The sequence below is a fragment of the Lissotriton helveticus genome, chromosome 12, assembly GCF_964261635.1.
Source record: "Lissotriton helveticus chromosome 12, aLisHel1.1, whole genome shotgun sequence".
In the NCBI taxonomy this organism is placed as follows: domain Eukaryota; kingdom Metazoa; phylum Chordata; class Amphibia; order Caudata; family Salamandridae; genus Lissotriton; species Lissotriton helveticus.
The window spans coordinates 144329171-144350903 of NC_136073.1; the positions used below are offsets into that span (position 1 = coordinate 144329171).

The 21733-nt window shown below is 43.8% G+C and overlaps 1 protein-coding gene across 1 annotated transcript in view; it reads right to left on the minus strand.

Annotated features, from left to right (window-relative positions):
- The window catches only part of LOC144798477 (hydroperoxide isomerase ALOXE3-like), a 632103-nt gene that overhangs the window by 114226 nt on the left and 496144 nt on the right, over positions 1–21733 (minus strand). The window contains exons 6-7 of the mRNA XM_078669375.1: positions 14349–14521; positions 67–210 (exon numbers count right to left, since the gene is read on the minus strand). Of these exons, the coding sequence (XP_078525501.1) occupies positions 67–210; positions 14349–14521 (317 nt within the window). The remainder of the gene's footprint in view (positions 1–66; positions 211–14348; positions 14522–21733) is intronic.

A 21733-nucleotide genomic window follows, 5' to 3' on the forward strand; every position in this document is an offset into this window, starting at 1 on the left:
TAAAAACTAAAGTTTTGAAATGTCAAAGTTTTCGACAGGCTCAATGGCTCAAAGACAACACCTTACCTGGATTGCTAGGGGTATCATCTCATCCTGGGGTGAGAGGTAGAGAAGACACAAGGGAGCAGCTATATACAGCTGACGACCATTCAATATATTTGCAGGAACGCCTTCCAATATCTTAAAATCGGCAACGAAGATCTTTCCTCTCTGCAAACAGAGGAAACAATACAGGTGAGCTTGGACCGGAAGTAGACATACCATGAACACACTCCTATAGAATTGCAAGAAGGCATGGTGGTGCAGGTGCAGGTGCAGAAAATATCATATCTGATGACTCACACGCTCTTGACATCATTCTTGTCCAGATACAAATAAACATGAACATATAAGACACCTCTGATGAACATTCAATAGTGTCTGTACTTGAAAAGTACATATTATTTCTAACTAGGACTCTTTATAAATGGGCACTCTATACAGACATATCTTGTAAAAATATCCCTTCTGGCTTATCAAACAACGTATTCCACTAAAATAACCTTATTTAAGAAGAGGACTGTATATAAATCTGTAAAGAAAATATACAGATTTCTAATCTGCATCTCTGGCATTACATTTCCCCTATTTAGTGGTAGAATTGCTGAAGTTAGCTTCAGTCTCAGACACGATCTGAAGTTAACTTTGTGCTGCATGCATTCCAGGAGCTTCCATAGGGAGGAATGTGCTCAGAAAAAGAGGGAGCACTTATTGTGCAGTCGGTTAGTGCATCTCAGGACTCTGCAAAGGGCAGGGCATCCTCCTGGGCTAGGCTGCACCAGCGTTGAAGCATTTGTGGACACCCCAAGTGCTGCTCTGCTAATTGCACAGAGAATCAAAAGGGAAGAGCAGTGGTTGAAATATAAAGCCCTGCATCAGAGGAAACATCTCAAGTTTGGGGGTTCTTTATGTGCCTAGTTGACAATAGGAATGAAACGGGAGGGGGCGGGTGGACAAGCCTAATGCAAGCCCCTTTCCAAGATTGTGGTCTGTCTAGAGATTATTACCAGAGTTTTCCAACAGGGGCGGCTCTAGGCTCATGGTGGCCCTGGGCAGGGCCCCGGAGAGGGTATCCGGGCGGGGAGGAGCACGGAGGCCAGTGAAGAGGGGGGGGGTCAGGGTGTTTGGAAGTGGAACAGAGCCAGAGGCCGCCAAATCCCTGCCAGGGGCCTCCACGCAAATATGTATCCATCCTCAGAGGATTATTATATTAAGGATATATAGTGGCGTAATGGCCCCTGGGGTTTGGTGGCCCTGTGCATGTGCACAGCTTGCATATGCTTAATGCCGCCCCTGTTTCCAACTCAAGATGACGGTATCTTTTTCTGTCATGTCAGTTCCTATCTAAATCCGATATAAAGGACGCTTTGACAAGTAATGGAGAAATTGTGATACATTAATTCTCTTGAATTTCTCACACACCTGCTACTGATGTTATCTCTGATTATTTCTCTTTTACAGTCAGATTTCCTATTGGATTTTCTTCTGAAAGTCTTTGCTTGGGTCTTTTTCTCTGTCCAGATGAGAGTGAGAGTTTGTTACCTTGCTTACCTACTTCTACATAAATTAACATCTCCAAGCAAGAGCGCCACTTGACAACTTTTGAATGTACTAATGAGTGCAGGGTGGCACACTGGCTACTGGGTGGAGCCACACTTTCCACAGGCATTCCTGATTTAAATGTAACAGACCTTAACAAAGTTGTATGTTTGTCATGATTCCGTCTCAATAGTAAAAGTGATCTCAGGTCTGGGTAAACATCTGACAACCTGGCATGTTATGCAAGATGTACTGATACCTCGGAGTATTTCACAGCTGGGAGCACACTTAGAAGTAAGGGTCAGCCACACATAAAATAGCAAGTTGCAAAACTCTTATCCAGGTTACAGATGGTTTTTACTACCGAGATGGGGGCTTGACGCATATATACAAGTGTATGTTCACAACCTTCCATCACATATTTCCTTGCACTAAAAGAGCCCTAAGGTTCACCATTGAGAGCACACAGCAGATCTACCTAATTTACCATTGTGGCAGTGGGCACCTGGAGCTATCTGAGGCATTTGCTGCATGACTTATTGAAGTAGACTTAATGTTCACACACTAGGTTGTTGAGTCCTGAGGTGACGGAAAGTGAATAGAATGAAATCATCAACCATATGTAATGCGGAGTACACCATGGAAGGCTAAAGAGGGATGTAACTGAAGTTCCCAATAAAAACTGGAAAAACGTGTCGCTATTACACAAACTGGAAACTTGATATTTTCTGAACTATCTACAGGTGGGCCATTTTCAAGTTATAGGACTGGACGTCTCATTGACCAAATTGTGATGTGAACAAGAACAGTGCAGAATTCGAGGAACTTAAATGCATGTACTGTACATAACGTAAAATAAAATTTGATTGGAGAGCTTTCCAATAAGTTGACATTTGGTTAGATTTTTTTTGTCTACTCAACCAGTATAAGATTAGGCGGGAGAGATCGATTGGCCTAAGTACAACCCATATCTACAAAATACAATGTCTAGTAATACTCAAGTGTATTATTGTACCACAGGGAATTTTATGCTAGATCACCATGTTAGGTACTTTTTTCCATTCCAGCAGCACTCCGATGTGAGAGTGGAGGGAGCACTGTTGTATATAAAGTAAATATAAGGACCCCCTGTTACTAATAAATGTTCAGAGGACAGGGAAAATAGAGTCGTTCATATGAGAAATCCCTAGGCAACTAGTTGGTCATAATATATATCAGACAATAAATCTACAGTAATATCACTAAAGTCAATGCACCACTGTTAATATATACAAATAATCTATTTTATTAGTACAAACAGTTGCTCAATAGGCTCCGAATCTCATGAAATCATGAGGTTCAATATCGATAGACAATAAACATACATGAAGTAACAGAACAATAAAGCACAAATTCAGACAAAGAATATTTGAAAACTATTTCACAATAAGATTGTTGTTGCCATAAGTGCCTTGATATTATTTCACAAAGAAAAGTCTAAGTAATCAAACAAAATAATGCAACATCCCAATATATACATACAGGCAAATCACAGTAAATATAGGGACAATAGAATTAATGGACAACATAGTAATAGATAAAAATGATGCAATGTTGGTTCTTCGAGGTGGGTTTCAGCGAACATGGCGCCTTCACCAGGAAAACCACATTGAGCACTTATGCCGGGACCATACCAATCAGGTCTGTTTGAATGCACTCCCAGTCTAATAACTGGAGAACATCCAACAGATTCAGGAGGAGATATATCTTGTCAATAAGATGATAGGCCAGTATATAAGGTTATTGTGGATATCCAATCATGTGGGGTAACATCAAACAATAGGGAAAAATCTTTAGAGTGTATCAATGGCTGATACAAATGTTGAAATATAGGAGAAAAGCATTCCTATATCATTGATTACCAGTAAATTATTTTATAGAGCGAGACAGGGAGTCTTAAATGTGGCGTCAGGGTTTGCAAATGCCTAGAGGCTCAACGCCTCAAAAGGTGTATGGGTCAATGAAGGATATTTCAAAAGGAGCGCTGTTGTATATAGTCTACCCACTACTGATTTGCTGAATGATTGAAATCATAGCAAAATACACTTCCTTTCTCAAAAGTATAACACAACTTCTCTGAATACATATAAATGTTATCCTACAAGGCCATGTTCTACAGCTTAGAAAGATAGCAGTTGAGATCCTTGGCAAAAATTCTATCTGCCTACCATATAACTCCTCTCAAACGTTCATCCCTTGCAACCCAGTTAGGATTACATGGTAAGATAAACACACCCCTTCCAGTAGTCCCTAGCCCTCTGAGTTCTGCATTTGCACATAGATGGAACCAATGGCGTAAAAACTTGGCGACCTCAGAAGTCAAAAGAGAAAAAGGTGGCAGAATACCATACTCTTCCTTTAAAGAGGCTGTTGAGACAGAAGGCAGAAACAAGCAGTCTATCCTTTATCACAGCAGGTCTTTGAGCCGAAAAATCCCATGAGATGTGCCTTTCAAACTGGAGGCAGGGTAAAGCTCAAGGGGCTAAAGCTCAAGATGTCTAGTGTCCCGGGAGAGAGGGAAGTATGTGGCCTATTCACAAATTTATCACTGCTGCTTTTAAGAAATCCAAGCCAAGGAAGTAAATTATATGCAAAAGGTTAAACCTGGTTTAACTGAAAGCAGGACTTGTGTACAAATTAATGTTTACAGTGTATGAAAATACTGGTTAGAACAAGAACTACATTGATGAACTCTTATTGCCTGACCACCTTGTCCATCCAACATGCCCTCACCATGCTATTGGGTGACCTCAACCTCTCAGAAAATACAAACTAAAAAAAAACACCCTCATCGATACACAACATGATACAGTGTGTCACACAACCCATAAACTAAAAAGGCCATGTCTTCAACCCTAACATCTCAGCGTCACCAGCAATCCAAAGCAAACCACTAATGCCCTTGAGCAGACCAACCAATTTGCCATCCCTACCTTCCTGCTCAATGTACTACTTATAATTCAAGGTCAACACCAAAGAGAACACCAAACTTTCAGATCATTTGAGTACTTTAGCCATGGACATGCTTGAATACATTTTTCACCCCATCAATACCAAATCTGATGTAAACACCGTTCTAAACAACATCAAGATTGTTTGGGAAATCTATGTGAAAACCCACACCCCAATACCAACACAGTCTTCAGCATCTGGTATTCTGGAGATGCTGTTGAAAAATAACACATCTGCAGACACAAAAGAAAAAAAAACTAGAACATATGAGGACCTCTTGATACTGAGGTAACTCTGAGCAACATACAGAGAGGTTATCACATTAGCCAAATAAAGTAATACCATCAACATCAATGAAGCCACAAACAGAACAAGAATGCTGTTAAAGACATGTATCACATCAACTCCCTGTTGGACCCAGTTACTCCACACAGAAAAGTTCAATGCCATCAACGTCTGCCACAGTGAATAAATATAGAAAAGTCATCATCACATCAATGATACAAAGCCTGATTCATCTTGTACACCCAACTCTTCCTGTAGAATCCCACAATGGTCAGCCTTCACACCCTTAGCTCTCCGAGATCTGACTGACATTCTTCACTCCTTCAAAGGCACTTCTTATTATGATGTCTAATCATCTTTTAAAGTTCTTTGGGGAGGAGGCAAGATGGCGCCCGCTTAAGAGGCTGACAGCGAAGCTAGCTGGCTGTGGCAGAGTTTCTAGAGTAATGACAGGATCAAGACTTAGTTAATCCTGGCAAAATTAGGAAATTGTTAATACCTCCCCCAGGATCCCCCGTTACCAGCGTTTGCCGCCTGCACAACGACCTCTGTTCCTGCTTGTGCATCCTTCGTCCGAAGGAGCAGCTCGGCTACCGTAGGACCTGCCGGGCGAGTTTTGCTGCTTGTCCCCCCCTTCCTCTCCTATGCACCGGCGGATCTGGAGAGAAGAGCTGGTGCGGGAGGCCGGGTGAGTCCTCCCGCGTCGCTGCCTCCGATGCAGCCTCCATCTGAGTTTTCCGTGCTGCTGCAGCCTTAGCGGATTGCGCCATCACTTTCGGAGCCATCAAAAAGCCATCTCTGAGCAGCTGCCGGAGGAACTAAAACAGGTAACTCTCAAGGAGACACTTGAGTCGCAGCAGCACAACATGCTTTAAGCTTTTCCTGTTGCGGGGGTTCAGCATCAGGTGGAGGTGTTTGGGACTGGTCAAGGCGGCATTGAGGTGAGCCTAAGGAGTGCAATTGTTTGCGAGGAGGGTCAAGAAGGATTAGATGCCGATACCAGCGAAATCTGAAATAATTTAGTTTTGCAGCTGAAGGAAATGGCTACGTGTGGAACCGGGGAGCTGGGGGGCAGAAATGCCGAAAGTGAATTAGCTTTGACATCTGGAGAGATCAGCTCACACCCCCCCCCCCCCCCGAGCACGTGGTCAGGGAGGATCTGCTTAGGGGTAAAAGCAAAAGTGGCAGTAATAATGATAACAGCAACAACAGTAAGACACTGAAGGACAGACATAAGGCGGATGAATTAGAAACGCTTCAGGAGGAAGCTATTCAAAATCAAAACCAAAATAGCAAGCAACCTAGCTGCACCGCCAAGGCTGTTAATGAAGTAAATAATGTGGCGGTTTCACCTGGTGCAACTGATAAAAGTAGGGCTGATGGCGATATAGATCCCAGTGACTGCTTCTTTTCAGTATCAGAAGGGGCAGAATGGTCAGATGATGGTTTGAGTACATCGCAAGGGGGCAGCAGCCTAGAATTAGATCCTGAAGACAGCAATGAAAATCTCCCTTAGTCGACAAAAAAATTGAGGAAAACGGCGATGCAGAGCGGAACGCAGAACAGGGAGAGGAAGGATTTGAGATGGGACCATTCATCAGCTATGTCTCTATCTGGTTCACTCCCTCGTAAATCTCCATTGACATTACCTGATGGGGATCCCCCACATTGGATACAATTCATCAAGCAAGCCGAGGGGGGGTGTTTTTCACTTGGGTGGGGGGGGGGGTAGAAAAGGGGAAAAAATCAAATTACCTGGTATGATAGTGTGTGCATATGGATTCAAGGAGTTTCTGGGAGCTATTTGAAGAACTGGAAATTAATGATTGGCGAGAAACTCCAAAGAAGTAATGGTGAAGCTTAAGGTTTGCTCTATTGATATTGGGGGCTTGAATGCTTGGGGTAAAAGACAAAGGATGGGGCATTTTGTTAGATCAAATCAATTGGATGTCGACTGTCTCCAGGAGACACATCTACCCTGGGCTAAAAACATCTGCTTGATATTGGAGGTTATGATATATTGGCTTGCTCCTCACAAACATCTAATATCAGAGGAGTGGCTATACTGGCTAAGTCTAGTTTGGGGGGCTAGACGCCATCTGGCAGATCCGCATGGTCGATGGGCACTGGCTGAATTTGAGCTGGGTTTTACACTGTGCACAGTTTATGGATCTAACCAGGATGACCCAGAAATTTTTGATAATTTGGATGTAGAACTTGCAAATTGTCCATGCCATCTTTTAGTATGTGGTGACTTCAACATCTCAGCTGATTTTACAGAAATAGTAATACCCCGTATTTGGGCCGTAAGCCTAGGGTTTTTCGAGCGGTGAGCTCATTGATTAAATCTCATGGGCTATTGGATGTGTGGGGAGCAAAAGAGCCGAAGAACCCAGGGTATACGTACTTTTCATGCCCATTCAAAAAATATTATAAGCTAGATTATTTTTTTATTTCAGTAATGGAGGTTAGTAGTGTAGGAATTAAAAAGTACCAGAAAGTTATATCCGGTCATAATCCGCTAATACTACACTATGATGTTGATACTATATCGAGGTCACCTTTAAGGTGGACTTTTGAGAGGAGACTGCTTGCAAACACTAAATTTAGGGAACACTTAAAGATTTGGGCTCAATTTTTTTTATATTAACCGGTATAGTACATCTTGTAATATGGTGTGGGACTCATTTGAAGCAGCCCTGAGAGGCGAGGTAATTAGTTATTCCACCAGGCTAAGGAAGGAGGCTAGGATCAGAATGTGAACCTCTTGATTCAACTAGCAGAGGCAGAGGAACTGCATGTGAGGGATATAGTAGGGGGGCTTGAGGCCGCTGGGAGTCAGCAGAGAGTCCTAGTAATTAAAGCCAAATTAAATAACAGATGGCTCATAAAGCAGCAGTCGAGTACCAAACATATAGGGGTAGGATGTATGAGACTGGGGAGCAGGCGGGTAAATTCTTGGCTCTTAGGATTAGGCAGGATCGTAGCAGGAATATTATAAAAAATATTCGGGAGGGGGCTCAGGATTACACAGATCCAGATCAGATCCGGAATGTTTTAAAAAACCTCTGTCAGGCTCTATATGAACAGGAGGCTAGAGTGGATAGGCCCCACTTAACGAACGATGATTTAGGCCCTAAGCTGACAGAACAGGATGGAATGGCATTGGATGAAGATTTCTCAATGGAAGAAGTAGTTGCAGCACTTGAGGGTCTGGCAATAGGGAAGGCCGTAGGCCCGGATGGTATTCCATTGGAGGTATATAAGTGTCTACAGGATGTTATAGTACCTATACTGTTGGATCTATTTAATGGCATAATCTGTAATAAGGCCATACCGGAATCTTGGAAAGAAACAAATGTAGCTGTTTTTCATAAAAAAAGGTAAGCCTAAGGAGGACCCAGTGCATATCGTCCAAAATCCCTCATAAATTCCGATACTAAGATCTACGCTAAGGTCCTGGTCAAAAGGATAGGAGGAGTCGTCGCAGGTCTGGCCTCCCCGTGGAAGCATGGGTTTATCCCAGGCCGAAGAACAACTGAGCATGTAAGAAGGGTTATCGCGTTATTTGACATGCATGTTGCCTCGGGGGGCGGATGGCGATGATCCTTCTGGATGCCGAAAAGGCTTTTGACCGCGTAATGTGGAGGTATTTATGTGGGATATTAGAATAAAGAGGATTTGGCCCCAAGATAATGGGAGCGGTAAAGGCTATGTATGTCGATCCCAGGGCCAAGATTCAGTTGATGGGGGGCAGTTCGGAAGAAATTTTAATTTCCCGTGGGACACGTCAGGGTTGCCCCTGCTCCCCGATTCTTTTCGCCCTTTATATAGATCCATTGATACGTAGCATAATAAGGTGTGAGGCTATCAAGCCAGTAGTATGCAAGGGGCTTGAGACCAAACTATTGGCTTATGTCGATGATCTGGCTATAACTACTACAGATCAGTCTGCGGCCATGACAGCTCTCACACGGCTAGCTCCTGAATGAGAGTAAAACAAGAGTGGTGTGCACCAACAATGTGGAAGAACAGGATGGGAGATTTGTTGACTCGGCAACCTATTTAGGGGTCAGGATTAACCCTGTAATGACCTTAATTATTGAAGACAACTTTTCTCCGCTGGTGGCGTCTATTACACAGGAGTTAAAGCGAATAGACACTATTCAGTTATCTATAATAGGTCGAGTCAACGTAATTAAAATGACTATGCTCCCTAAAATTTTACACCTCTTTTGCTCGATCCCTCTTATGGTAGGTGAGCGGTGGATAAAAACTAGAGAGTCAGTATTTATGAACTTTATTTGGCAATACGGCAAAGTTAGAAGATCTATGAGATTTGTATCCCTTCCACAAAAAAGACGAGGGTTAGCTATCCCTAATATAAGATTTTATCACTGGGCCTGTTTGCTGAGTCAGATGGCGGTATTATTTGATCCAGCTGTTAATTCGGCTGACTCCCCTTTTGCGAGTGGTAATCTTCCATCTATTTTTGAACTACTTGTCTGTGGGAGGCGTATGGCCTCTTGCTACGTAGGACAGAGAGACAGTATTATAGTAAGACCCGATATAAGATACTGGATGGAATTTGGACAGTATATAAAGGTGTTCAAAAAATGTTGGGAATCCCGAAAAATAATTATTACACGCCTCTCTGGAACTCTAGCATTTTTCCACAATTCAGTAGTGATAGGATGGGCATTGTTTGGGAACAACGGGGAGTTAAAAGAGTAGGGGATATTTTTAAAACTAATGTAGATAACCTGCTGGGCTTTGATGATATCCAATTTAAATTTGGAATACCCTCTAATCATGGATTTAAATTTCTCCAAATCTTCCATACGCTTTCCGGTATTAGGCCGCGCATCCACCCAGGGGGGAGAATAAACATGATTGATTATCTCTTAGGAGGTGGAACTAGAATTAAAATGATTTGTAAAACATTAATTGAAATGCTACAAGATGATATGGATAAATGTGACTCATCATGGATGGAGAAACTAGAGGATCTGGATTTTGATTTAGATAAAGCATTATTTGCAGGCAAACTGTTTCGTTCCACGAATTTAAGAGCGAAACAATATTAGACTCTTTTTAATCTGTATTTTACCCCTGCTAAGCTATTTCAATGGGGTAAAAGAGAGGATGACAAGTGCCTAAGGTGTCAGGAAGGGCCAACTAATCTTATCCACATGTTTTATCAATATGAAAAATTGAAGGGAATTTGTGCTGAGATTGAGAAATTTTGGGAGGGGCTGCTAGGTATTGAGATCTGCCTATCCCCTACCCTTATGATATCGGGATCTGATAGTAATTTAGCCCTTGACACTGATAAGGAGCCCTTTGTGTTTATATGTGTGGCAGTCCTTCCTATTATATTGGCGGCAGGATGGAAGGATAGCTCAGCACCTACTTTCCAGATGTGGTTAGCAAGGCTTATGGGAATTCACAACATCAAGTCCTCTCTTTATACGCGGAGAGGTAAAAAGATGAGAGAGATGGGCCAGCGTATCTGGGCTCCCCTTAAAATCTGGAGGGAATCCCATAGCTAATTTACCCCATTGTATATATATGAAGTTTTTCCCCTGATTTTATTATGGTAATTATAGATGTATATAATATGTATGTTTTTTACTGTATTTGTTGCTGAATTTCTAGTGTCTTAATATATTTATATCTATGTATCTATGTATTGATCATATGAAGGTTTTTTTTTGGACCACTCTGCATATTGTATTGTACCAGGTATTATTTTTTTTTTTTTTTTAAAGTTCTTTGAGGATGCTCCTATCCCAAATTACAATTGTCAATGCTTCCTTAATTCAAGGAATCTTCTCAGAAGTTCTCTAGACAGGCCAGATTCTCCTACTCCTAAAGAAACCTACACTAGACCCGGGTGACCTTGCCATCTACCAGCCCATCACTCACCTACTCTGCAATATCATTAAAAAAGCAGTCTATTTCCAACTTCACAATAATATTACTTATAACTATCCCCAATCTGGCTTCAGATCATGATGCAGGATCGAAACTACAAGGTACACCTTACACATGGTAGACCTTGCCCTCTTGATAACAGAAGATGAAGATAAACCCTGTCTCCTGCTAGTGGTGGAGCTCTCTGCTGCCTTTGACACAGCTGACTGTACCACCCTAATACACACAATTGGGCTGCAAATGGGAATGACTGGCAAAGTCCTTCACTGGTTCTCTTCTTACCTTTCTAACCGACATCAGTTTGTTCACATGGGCACCTCAGATCACAAAAGATCCCCATCGTCTGTGGAGTCCCAAAGTTTCATACTATCTCCTTTTATCTTTAACATTTATATGGAACCATTTGGTGCTCTACTCAAACAGCATAATGGTTCACCAGTATACAATGAAACACAGCTCTGGTTGAAAGCCTTATTTGCTTCACACATCAATCACCTCAACCACTACCTACACATCATCCGGACCTGGTTTTCCAGATCCTACCTGAAGCTCAATCCAACCAAGACAGAATCTCTTTTATTTGCTAAGAACAACAAACAAGATGCAGTACATACCAGACTCAATGACATGAACCTTTTCAGCTTGATCCCAAACTCTTGCTCAATGGCAATGTACTTGGAATCACTTTATACTCCAAGCTTGCCCTAACAGGAAAAAAACAGACAGCCTGGTAGCAGCTCTCTCTAACAAAAGAGAAAATGTTTCTTCCAGAAAGCAACATCAAAGTGGATATTGAAGCCCTTCTACTCTTATATCTAGATGGTGGTAGTAGCCTACTCCATGGTCTCCAAGCATCTGCATTGACACCCCTTAAAGGCATCCACCAGCCACAGTAAGTCTCATCTAGGCGACTGAAGAAACAGGATTACATTACCCCCATCATGAAGGCCCTTCATTGGCTCCACTTGCCAGCCCACATCATTTTCAAAACAAGTCACATTTACAAAGCCATCATGACTGGGACCTATACTTCTCATGTAGATAAGCTCACCATATCTGGTGCTTCATGGCACACATGCAGTTAGGACACTATCAAACTGCAGACCAAGTATAAAAAAGACAAACAATGCAAAACGTTTTCATCTACACAACAAGGGTTTGGGACATCATCCATACATTTATCAGTGACACCCCAATGCTGTTCCAATTCAGGAAGACGATAAAGACTCACATCTTTAATTAACACGATATCACAATTCATTAATCATCCACATCACAGCTTTCTCTCACATAACTTATTGACTACAAGTTTGACTTTTAATCATGTATGCTCTGCTGCCTTTAGGCTAGGTATACACTATAGAAATACCACATACATCCCTAAGGTCTGGAGTGTACATGGGGAAGTGGAGCCTGTCCTCTCATCCTTACACAGGGACTTAAAAGAGCTAAATGGTTAAGATGACTGGCACAGAAACATAGATCATGTTCTGTCCCAGGACGATTACCACAAAGATTTGAAAAAGGCTATGGTTAAAGAGTGTCATTTTGAAGGGTGGATGGAAGCTTGTCACAGGAGTAAAAGGCCTTATAACTCTAGGGCTATATGATCAATCACAGGAAATAGACACAAGAGGATGTAAAGCATGTCACCTTCAGTGCTTTGACAGTGCAAAAGGGCAGACCATCATCTGAAACATGGTATCTGTCACTAATGAGCATTAATAGGTTAACTCTGAGACAAGTCAAGTAATATATTCAGTAGCTGCCTCCTCATAGACCTGTCATCATCCAACCTAGTAGCGTCTAATTGTTCTGAAACAGACTCCAGTGTCATGAACAAAAACCTAGCATCCATTACTTGCGGTCGGACTAGGAGAAATTTAAAAGTTGGCCAAAAAAGGTCAAAGGACATAGGCATGAGATACCTGTATGGTTCCTTACATTTAGTCAATAATAACATTTATATCTTAAAATATTGAATTCATGTCATTCATATTGAATATAATTTTAAGCAATGTTTTATATTTCAAAGATGAAATGGTGAATGGTGAATGTTTGCTATATAATTCCCAAACCAAGGAACCATACACATGAAAGTCACATTGCAAATGTAAACACATATCACCTAGAATGTGGTGGCCATCTTTGAACTGTAGTAAAATATGGCAACAAAAGGATGTGCTGACAATAAGACCCACTCCATGACAACTGAATGTGGGACCCTATATCTGGAGAGGAAGCTCTTTGTGGCACACCTGTTTGGTTTGTCTGACACCCAGATTTTGCACTGCTCTGTTTACAATTTTGTGATTGGGCCTGGTGCTATCCAACAGAGCATTTTAAAGCTGTTCCCAAATTCTGAGCAACTCACATCCGACTTCATAAAGATCATACAGAGTAAACTGCCCAATATAAGCTCAGAATGCTAATTAAGGCCAGGGCATTTACGGGCATCAAGCTCTATTTTAGCTAAAGTTATTCCAATATTATCATGATTAGCAGCATCAACAAACCCAACAAAGGGAGGGTTGGAACACAACTATACCCCCCACTTATCAGGCTAAGCTCCTTGCAGAGGGCGTCCTACCCATAACCTCTCCTGTCTCCAATATAATTTCTCAGAATACAGATTTAACACCTCAACCATTCTAGCATGCTGAGCCAATGAAGCCTAAGCTGAGCACATCTCCAGCCCTCAGGCACAAATTAACTCTACCCACAAGAGGACAGCCCTCACCTAGACCTTTCAAACCACTCAGATTTGTTCTGGCCTGCATTCTCTCCTGGCCAAAATACTACAAGACAACACAAATGATATCTGCACCCCAAACAAATAATAGTTGACATTAAGCGCTACAAAATGTTGGTCAGGTCTCAAGTGAATAGGAAGCAACATACTTTAATTATCAAAACACATCCAAAGATCTGAAATACAATACAGACTCCCATATGTTGCAACCCCCGAGAAAGAGTGGTTAAGTAACTAACATTTATCTTATGATAATCTAAAACAAGCATTGGCAAAGTTAATAGGTCTGCCTTTTGACATGCTGAGTGTCTAGAAAGTAACAAGAAATTTCAGTGTTTCAAGCTAAACGATATTTCATAATTTCTGCATCCGCTGAGGTTGTCGATATGTATGTATAACTTTACTGCTAGGGCCTGTGCTGTATTGAGCTATGTGTGTGAAAGAAGCTTGCACTGTTGCTGCAAGTGCAATACTTGAGCAGTTTGCTGCAGTGAGAAAAAAATTAATAATTTTTTTCATTCAGTGTACCTGCGAGATGTTAAATAGTAGGTCATGAATCTGAATGCAAACACTCCATACATTACACTTAACAGCCCAAAACACGAGAAGAGAGAGAAACAGTCATCTGGGCAGAGATCAACCCAACTTTATGTGAAGGGTTAAGAGCTAGTAGCAATAGCTCTTACAGACAGTTGTACTATAAAGCTACACTTAAAAACAAAAGAGATGGTGAAGCCAACAGCTGAATGCATTTTATACACACACCAGTTTGCAGGTCTTTGAAACCAAGAACAAATGTGCATACCTGTAACTCCACTGCAAGGTTTGTCTCTGGCCCCAGGATGTTTGCCAACATGCTGTCCGTCACTGGAAAGTTGTCCGGGATTTTGTTACACTTCTTTATCATCGTTGGATCAACACCATTGAGGAACTGGTACCCAAAGAAAGCATCTTCTTCCCAGTGTTGGGATACATACTCTAAGTGACAGAGTACAGTAATGTGAATAAGATTACACTGTCAAGAAAATATTTTGCTGTTATCATTAGGAGGATAGGTTCTTAGCACTTATTCCTCCAGAATCTGCTGCCCTATTTAGAGCTTTTTACTTTCCAGTGGGTGTATTCTTCCTTTGTTGGAATTGGAACGAAGAGTCTATTACCATGGAACATGGGAATTAATACATATACAATATTTTTGAAGTATTGACATGGTACAATTAACAGAGCTAAATTAATTTATTCTTAACTCGGGGAGCACAGAGCATTAACTGGTGCTAACAGACGTAGGGCCCGATTCCGATCTCGCTCAGGTAGCATGCCGATCGACTCGGGTCCGGATGCTTTCCGTACGACTCAGAATGGGGGAGTCTGACTGAACGATTATGATGCTTTTGAATGCATCGGATACGATTCAGTCAGACATCCGTTGACTTCAAAGGGAGCCTGTGTGCTCAACGCGTACACAGACTCGCACTAACAAAAAGGGATTGTGGGGGGCAAAGGTGTACCATGTGGCAGGCACCCCATGGCGCCTGCCACCCTGTGCATGATTGTGAAGATGGGACCCATGGATACCCCCATGGGCCCTATTCAGATGGCCCCGGCTGAACCGGAGCCTGCAACGTGCCCCCAAAGACTGATTTCAGAAGCCTTTTCTATCCGGGAAAACCAAATCGGAAAGGCTGTCTTAATTGGCTATCGTACTTGCTCATATGGAAAACCTAGTCCATAGAGCTGTACAAATCAGTTGCTGAGGTTCTATCTGTTCGAAAGCCTTTCAGTACAAATTCGGTCAGCGTTAAGGCTTTACAGGCATCGTACTTGGTAGTTCGGAACTGTGAATGATTCGGTCAAAAACAAGGCCTCTGGATCGGTTTAGGCAATTCGGAATCCGATTCGGAGCCCTTCTGACCGAAATTGGAATCAACCCCTTAGATGCATGGAATTTTGATAAAATAAAGGGTTTTCAGGTAACTCAAAGAGAATGAAGTGGTCATGATTTGCTAAAATGGGAATTAATTGGAAAGGAGTTTGTGAGATACAGTAATCCCTGTACAAATGAACTACCCAAAGCACCTTACCATTAGAATGGCAGATGAATACATGGTGAAATTGGCTAACTTCCAATAGAACCAAACACTGGAAAATGCCTGTGCAATGAATCTAGAGTGGCATGAATATACAATCAGCCAAGTGGTTCAAAGTTTTAGGGTTAATTTAAAAGGAAAAGAAATCAGGGATAGGAAGTACTGGAGCAACAGTGGAAAAAGAAAGGATTGGTTCAGTGTAGCGTGTAGAAAATTAAAGGCGCCGATAAGGAAAAGTGAAAGAAGCTTTAAAGAAAGATATGTTATTGAAAGTAATAATAACCTTGCAAATAAAAGGAACCTGTATCAAACGCTTATTATAAATCAGAAAAGACATTTTAAAGAGAAATATTGCGGAAACTTGCTGGAAGCAATGCAAACAAAAAAATGCAAAAAGTTTTGGAAGTTCGTACAGAAAGGCTCAGGTAAAAGACAGGGATCAATGAATTGTTTGGTGGAGGTAGTTGCATGGGAGGAGGATTTGGAGGAAATATATGGTAAGATGGCAGAGTCAGTGAAAAGAAGTATAATTCCCTGGAAAGGGGTGGATGGTGACATCAGATCCCAATTCACACTATGTAATATGACGCATTATAGCGAAATTAATTTTTGACTCGAGCAGTCGCACCTGATAACCTCCCCACTATCATAATAAAGACACGGCAGGAGTGGTGGGCAGAATTTCTATTTCAGAAGTTCTCTGTCATTTTAGACACAGGGCAGATCTCTGATAGCTGGAGGGGTGCTATAATCAGACCCATCCATACCAGGTTAGACATAAAGGCCCCAAAAAAGTATAGGTTGATTAACCTTAGTTTTTGCAAAAAATATTTGGAGAATATTGAGGGAATGGTTTGACTCAAGACTAACTGTGACCTCCACAATTGATCATTGTTTTGCCCTCTGGTCCATTGCACAGAAATCAATTGAGCAGAGAGACAGTTTGTTCTGGTGTTTTGTAGATTTCCATGCTGCATTTGATCTGGTGGACCAGAACTGCTGATGGGAAACCTTGATAAAATGTGATAGCCACAAGAGAATATTAGTCTTAATCCAAGATTTGCATAGGCATAATGGGCCCATGTCATTAAGGATACTGAGGGGACGATGACACAGAAAATAGCAATTAATAATGGATTAAGACAGGGTTCGTTTTGGCTCTACTACTATGGAAGATGGCGAGTTTGTACTTCTGAGAACCATGCAGGCTGGTTTGGCTCTTCTGAAAACGCAGGGGCATATTCTCGAAGACTTATCGCTGAGTTGTCGGCACATTAGCGCAGCAAAAGTGGGGAAAGAATCATCACCCCATTCTCAAGTTGGTGATATCGCCAGTTTTCCAGCGATAGATTCCGCAAAAACCATTGCCACAGATGAGAGCGACAACTAACGCTAACGATATGCAGAGTAGACATTTCCGTGCAAAAACACATGAAAATGCCACTTCGCAACATGCGCAATGACCAGCCATATCTGCGATGCGATCCAAAAACAGGCGATTATGACGCATTTGCAGCAGGGCTTTAACTCCTGCCTTTTACTGGTGTAAAGCAGGACGAATACCTGCAGTATGAAAGGGAGCCCAGCCCAGAGCCACATCTGAAGACCAAAACATGTCATGGAGACACTGATCATGCAGGTCGGGGACCCAAGAGGTCCACAGCACCCACCGCCACGACCCCCATGCCCCCCCTGGACTGCACCCCCGGACTATCTCCGAGGCAGCCCAGATCAGGACAGTGGATTTTCCTAACACGCACCAGCCTCAGAGACTCAACGCCAGAGGAAGTCATTGCCCACTACAGGCACGAAAGGACAACCATCCCCTGCATCCAGACCCACATTACCCACAGGCTGACGGTACCAACACAGTGGACAACCAACATCCCTCCGCAGACAAAGCTGCTGGCTGTGCTGCACGTGTTGGCCCCTGGTACCTCCCAACCAACAACTGCGAGAGTCGGAGGAGTCTCACAGCCAGCCCTATCAAACTTCCTCACACATGTCTTGGATGGATGTCCACAACAGCAGTGGCGGGCCCCTGTATCCACACCATACAACAGTCCCAATTTGTAGTGTTCCTGGGCAACCAACCCCAACGCCAGCCATTGCCAGATGCCTTAGTGCCCCAGATCCAAGATTGTAGTAACTGAAATGGGGGTGCGCACGGTCATGAAGTCCAGAAGTCAACCGTAGTGCAAAAACAGTTCTTTATTATAAATACACAAATAAACAAAATGAAAAGCACAGCCAACGCCCAACGGGGAACTTCATCAGGGCAACGTGTGGATTCAAGTAACTGCATATGCTGCGGGAACTCCCCAATACAATTCCATACTTCAAAAGTCAATATTCAGAAGTCTGCTGGACAAATGGTGACAATAGTCAAGCATCCATATGGTCACAAACCCAATCTGGTACAGTTTATAGCACGTGGACAAACCAGAATGCTTACAGGAAAGACAAATCCTGCTGAAAAAGACCGTAACACAAGTACGTGTGGTCATAACCTTCGTTGGAAAGAAAAGGAAGGTTACGTCACACGACCTTCTGTTACGGTCTCATGATGCAGGATTTCTCATACATGTAAGCATCACGGTTTGTATCAGCCTGATACCTATGCACCTTCGCTCCCCCACCCAGCCACGAGGGTGCAGCTGTGACCGGTGGTGCCTACGCGACCCTGTGCGCCTGCTGCACCCCAGCCCTGGTCCCCAGACCGGTCCGCCGCCCAGTGATGACTGCCCACCCCTGCGCACCCAGGCCTCAATGCTCACCTGCCGCCACCGGCATGTCTCCAAGAGGGCCCATCATGTGCTGGTGCAACCTCCTCAGCCGATCTCTGGATTCTGTGACACAGGCCCCCAGCGCACCCTGCTACACCGCACAGCAGAGTCATTTCAATGCAGCCTGCTTCCTTTGAACTACACTGCGGTCTAGCTGGGCACACAATTAAAATTGAATGTTGAGTGTCAGGACGGCGTATCGAGGCCTCTGCATCATCGCAGGCTGCACATCCTCTCAGCTCTAGTGCCACTAATTCAGTGCAGCGCATGTCATCGCCACGTGGCAGGAGGCCCGTGCCGGCCAAAGTGCCTCAGCTGCCACCAACTCTGTGCACCGCAAGTCAGCGTCTCGTGGCGGTAGGCCCGTGCCGGCCAAAGTGCCTCGGCTGCCACCAACTCTGTGCACCGCAAGTCATGGGCCATTTATGATTGAGTCTCATGGTGCGGACGCCATCATGTCACCTCTAGCAGCGGGGAATGTGATGTGGTAGGGCCTTAGGCCCTCATGCATAAATAATGACCACACGGACACATTAAGATGGATAGTGGAAATGGCCTCGAACACTTGTGCCTGGCCCTTTTTGTTGGCAGGGTCACATGTCCTGTGACACCTGTGCTGGATGGGTGTGGTGTGGGTGTTAACCAGTCCTCAGGGAGTGGCTGTGGCATGCAGACAACTAGACCTGTGATCAGCAAATCACTACAGGGAAGACCTGGGACATGTAGCGTTGTCACCCCCCCTGTAAGCGTAAGTGGAGTGAGCTGGCCTGGCGTATGCCAGTTCAGTGTAGGGTTTTGAACAATGACCCCGGGGCTCTGGGCGTGGTTCCGTTCTGGGCTCAACAAGGAAGTAACTAATGCATGTATCTCTGTTGTAATGTTGGCGCCACCCGGACCGCAATCTGTAATGTTGCACCCTGTGACTCAAGTCCCACAACATGAGCAATATGGACTAAGGGGGAATCACTGACCCTACATTCATCCATACTTACACACTTGAATGATCATAGACATGACACATCTGTGTGAATTTGAATGTTCAATGCACATTCAGTGGAGTGTTGGAGCTGGAGCAGTTTAGAGCCATGCAAACCCCACTTTACATTGTTGCCCCGTGGAGGGCCAGCCAGGGTCCTTTAGGGAATTACAAGTTCATCGGAAGAGTTCAATCTGCAGTCTGATTGCTGTGTCATTGGTAACCAAACAGAATATGGCAGTCCATGTCGAGGTCCAAGGTGAGTGTCGCAGAGGGAATCGGGGGACAGTGGAAGGTGATGATGCAGAGAGCAGAAACAGGCCATATGGCGGAGATGAATGCTACTGCATCCTTCCTACCACTGAGGCAGAATCTTCTGCATCATTGTCCTCTGATGTATCATGTGCCTCCCATGTGGGTGGTGTTGTTTTATCTGCATCACTGTGTAACAGTGACACATCAGGGGCCAGATGTGGAATGTCCGCCACACTGTGTGGTACTAACACTTCAGGGGGCAGAGATGATGTGGATGGAGTGGCAGCAGCAGTGTTCATTCGCACCAGGCCGTGTGGCAGCAATGCCATGATGAGGTCTGCAAGGCATGGAAGAACCCAGCTACCTCTCTCTGGTGTGCAGCCATGGCAGCCGTTCTTTCCACCTGCGTCCGCTCCATGTTCTCCATGATCCTCCACATGTTTCCCAACTACAAGCTGACATCACTGGAGTCACCTTGACTAGACGGTTGTTCTTGTCTTCGAATCACGACTCCATCGATGTCAGCCATGGATCATTGGAGAGCATATAGCGGACTGTGGGTGTCCGTTAAGGACTGTGAGTTGTCCCTGATGGGACTTAGACACCCACGTACGGCACCTAGTTTGGATGCCATGAGGATGAACCCCAACCACACCTCTTCAGCCATCCTCTCCTGGCACCACAACACACAGCATTTTTTGTGGGGCTCCTGGGAGAAAGCCGTGGTGGTGGGTGCTTCCTGCTGTGTGGTCTGTGCAGGGGGCGGGGTCTCCTCAATGCAGTGGGCTGCGCTGCTCCTGGAGGTTGGGTGCCGAAGCTCTCCATGAGCTCTTGGAGGGCGTCGGTGTCAAAGGTGGGGAGGTCCTCTTCGTTATCAGTGAAGAGTTGTTGGTTCTTCTCTGCAGGAGGTATTCATTTACCCTCTGCAATGTGAAGGGGAGATGCAGTTTAACATTGTGTTCACATGTATGTTGATGTATTTTACATGTTTACATACAGACTACATGACAGTGTAAATTGTGACTGTTTGGGAGGAGCTGCCTATTTGATGTGGAACAGTGGCCATTTCGATGTGTGTCTGTACTTGACCATTATCAACTCACATTTCCCTGCTATGCCAAGAGTGATTAGCTAGTTTCTACACACAAGTGGCACCAGTTGTGTCCTCTGTTCTGAACATGTTGCAGTTTGTACCACATTATTGTCAATGTACATGTGCTATGACTGTTATGTGTGTGTGCTGCATTTTGGGAGAGTTGCCCCTGCAGCTCTGATTTTATGGCTCGACACGGAGGCCATATTATGCAAATCTCCTTTATTACCTCAGCCCAGCAGCAACAATGAGAATGAAGAACATAGAACTTCAATGAACATTCTAGAGAATTATATAGTCCCTTCGCGACCAGCCATCTTCCTTCTTTGTTGCTGCTCAGAAAGATAAGTACTGCCTATGAACATTCATAGATCTTATATACATTCTAATATGCTTAATAGATTGATCGATTTAACTGTTAACTTTGTTTGAAGGTATTTTTTAACCTTGTTTAAGGGTTCTCATGTGCCTTTACCTTGGCTCTCTATTGCCTTTTTCCTACTGATTTCTGTATTGTTGTTTCTTTCTCTACAACCTGAAGGTGTAATCTCACCCCCCTTCCGGGGCTCTTCCCCGCAGGTTTATGCCGCTTAGTTCCCCCCTCCGGTCCGATTTTGGACCGGATTAGGCTTAGTGTACTTTTAAATTTCTTGCCCTATGACGGCCTCGCGCTTTCACAACGCGCACACAATCCTACCTCTCTCTGCCAGCGAGGGTCGTCCCCTTAATTCAATCGGGACTCATCAGCGCGTACACCCCGCGTCTCCTTCCGTTACTCTGCCCCCTGCCCCGATACGCCTAATCGCTTGCGGGGCTGGCCGGGATTAAAGAAAAGTACCTTGCGAAACAGTCACGCACGCTACTGCGTGCGTGGCAGCCATCTTAAGGAATTGAGAAACTTGGATTGTTTCTCATAATGCGGACATATTATATGATTGGGACACCGCGATCTCACATAATTTCGACAGTTTAACTAAACTGCCGTTTTTCGAC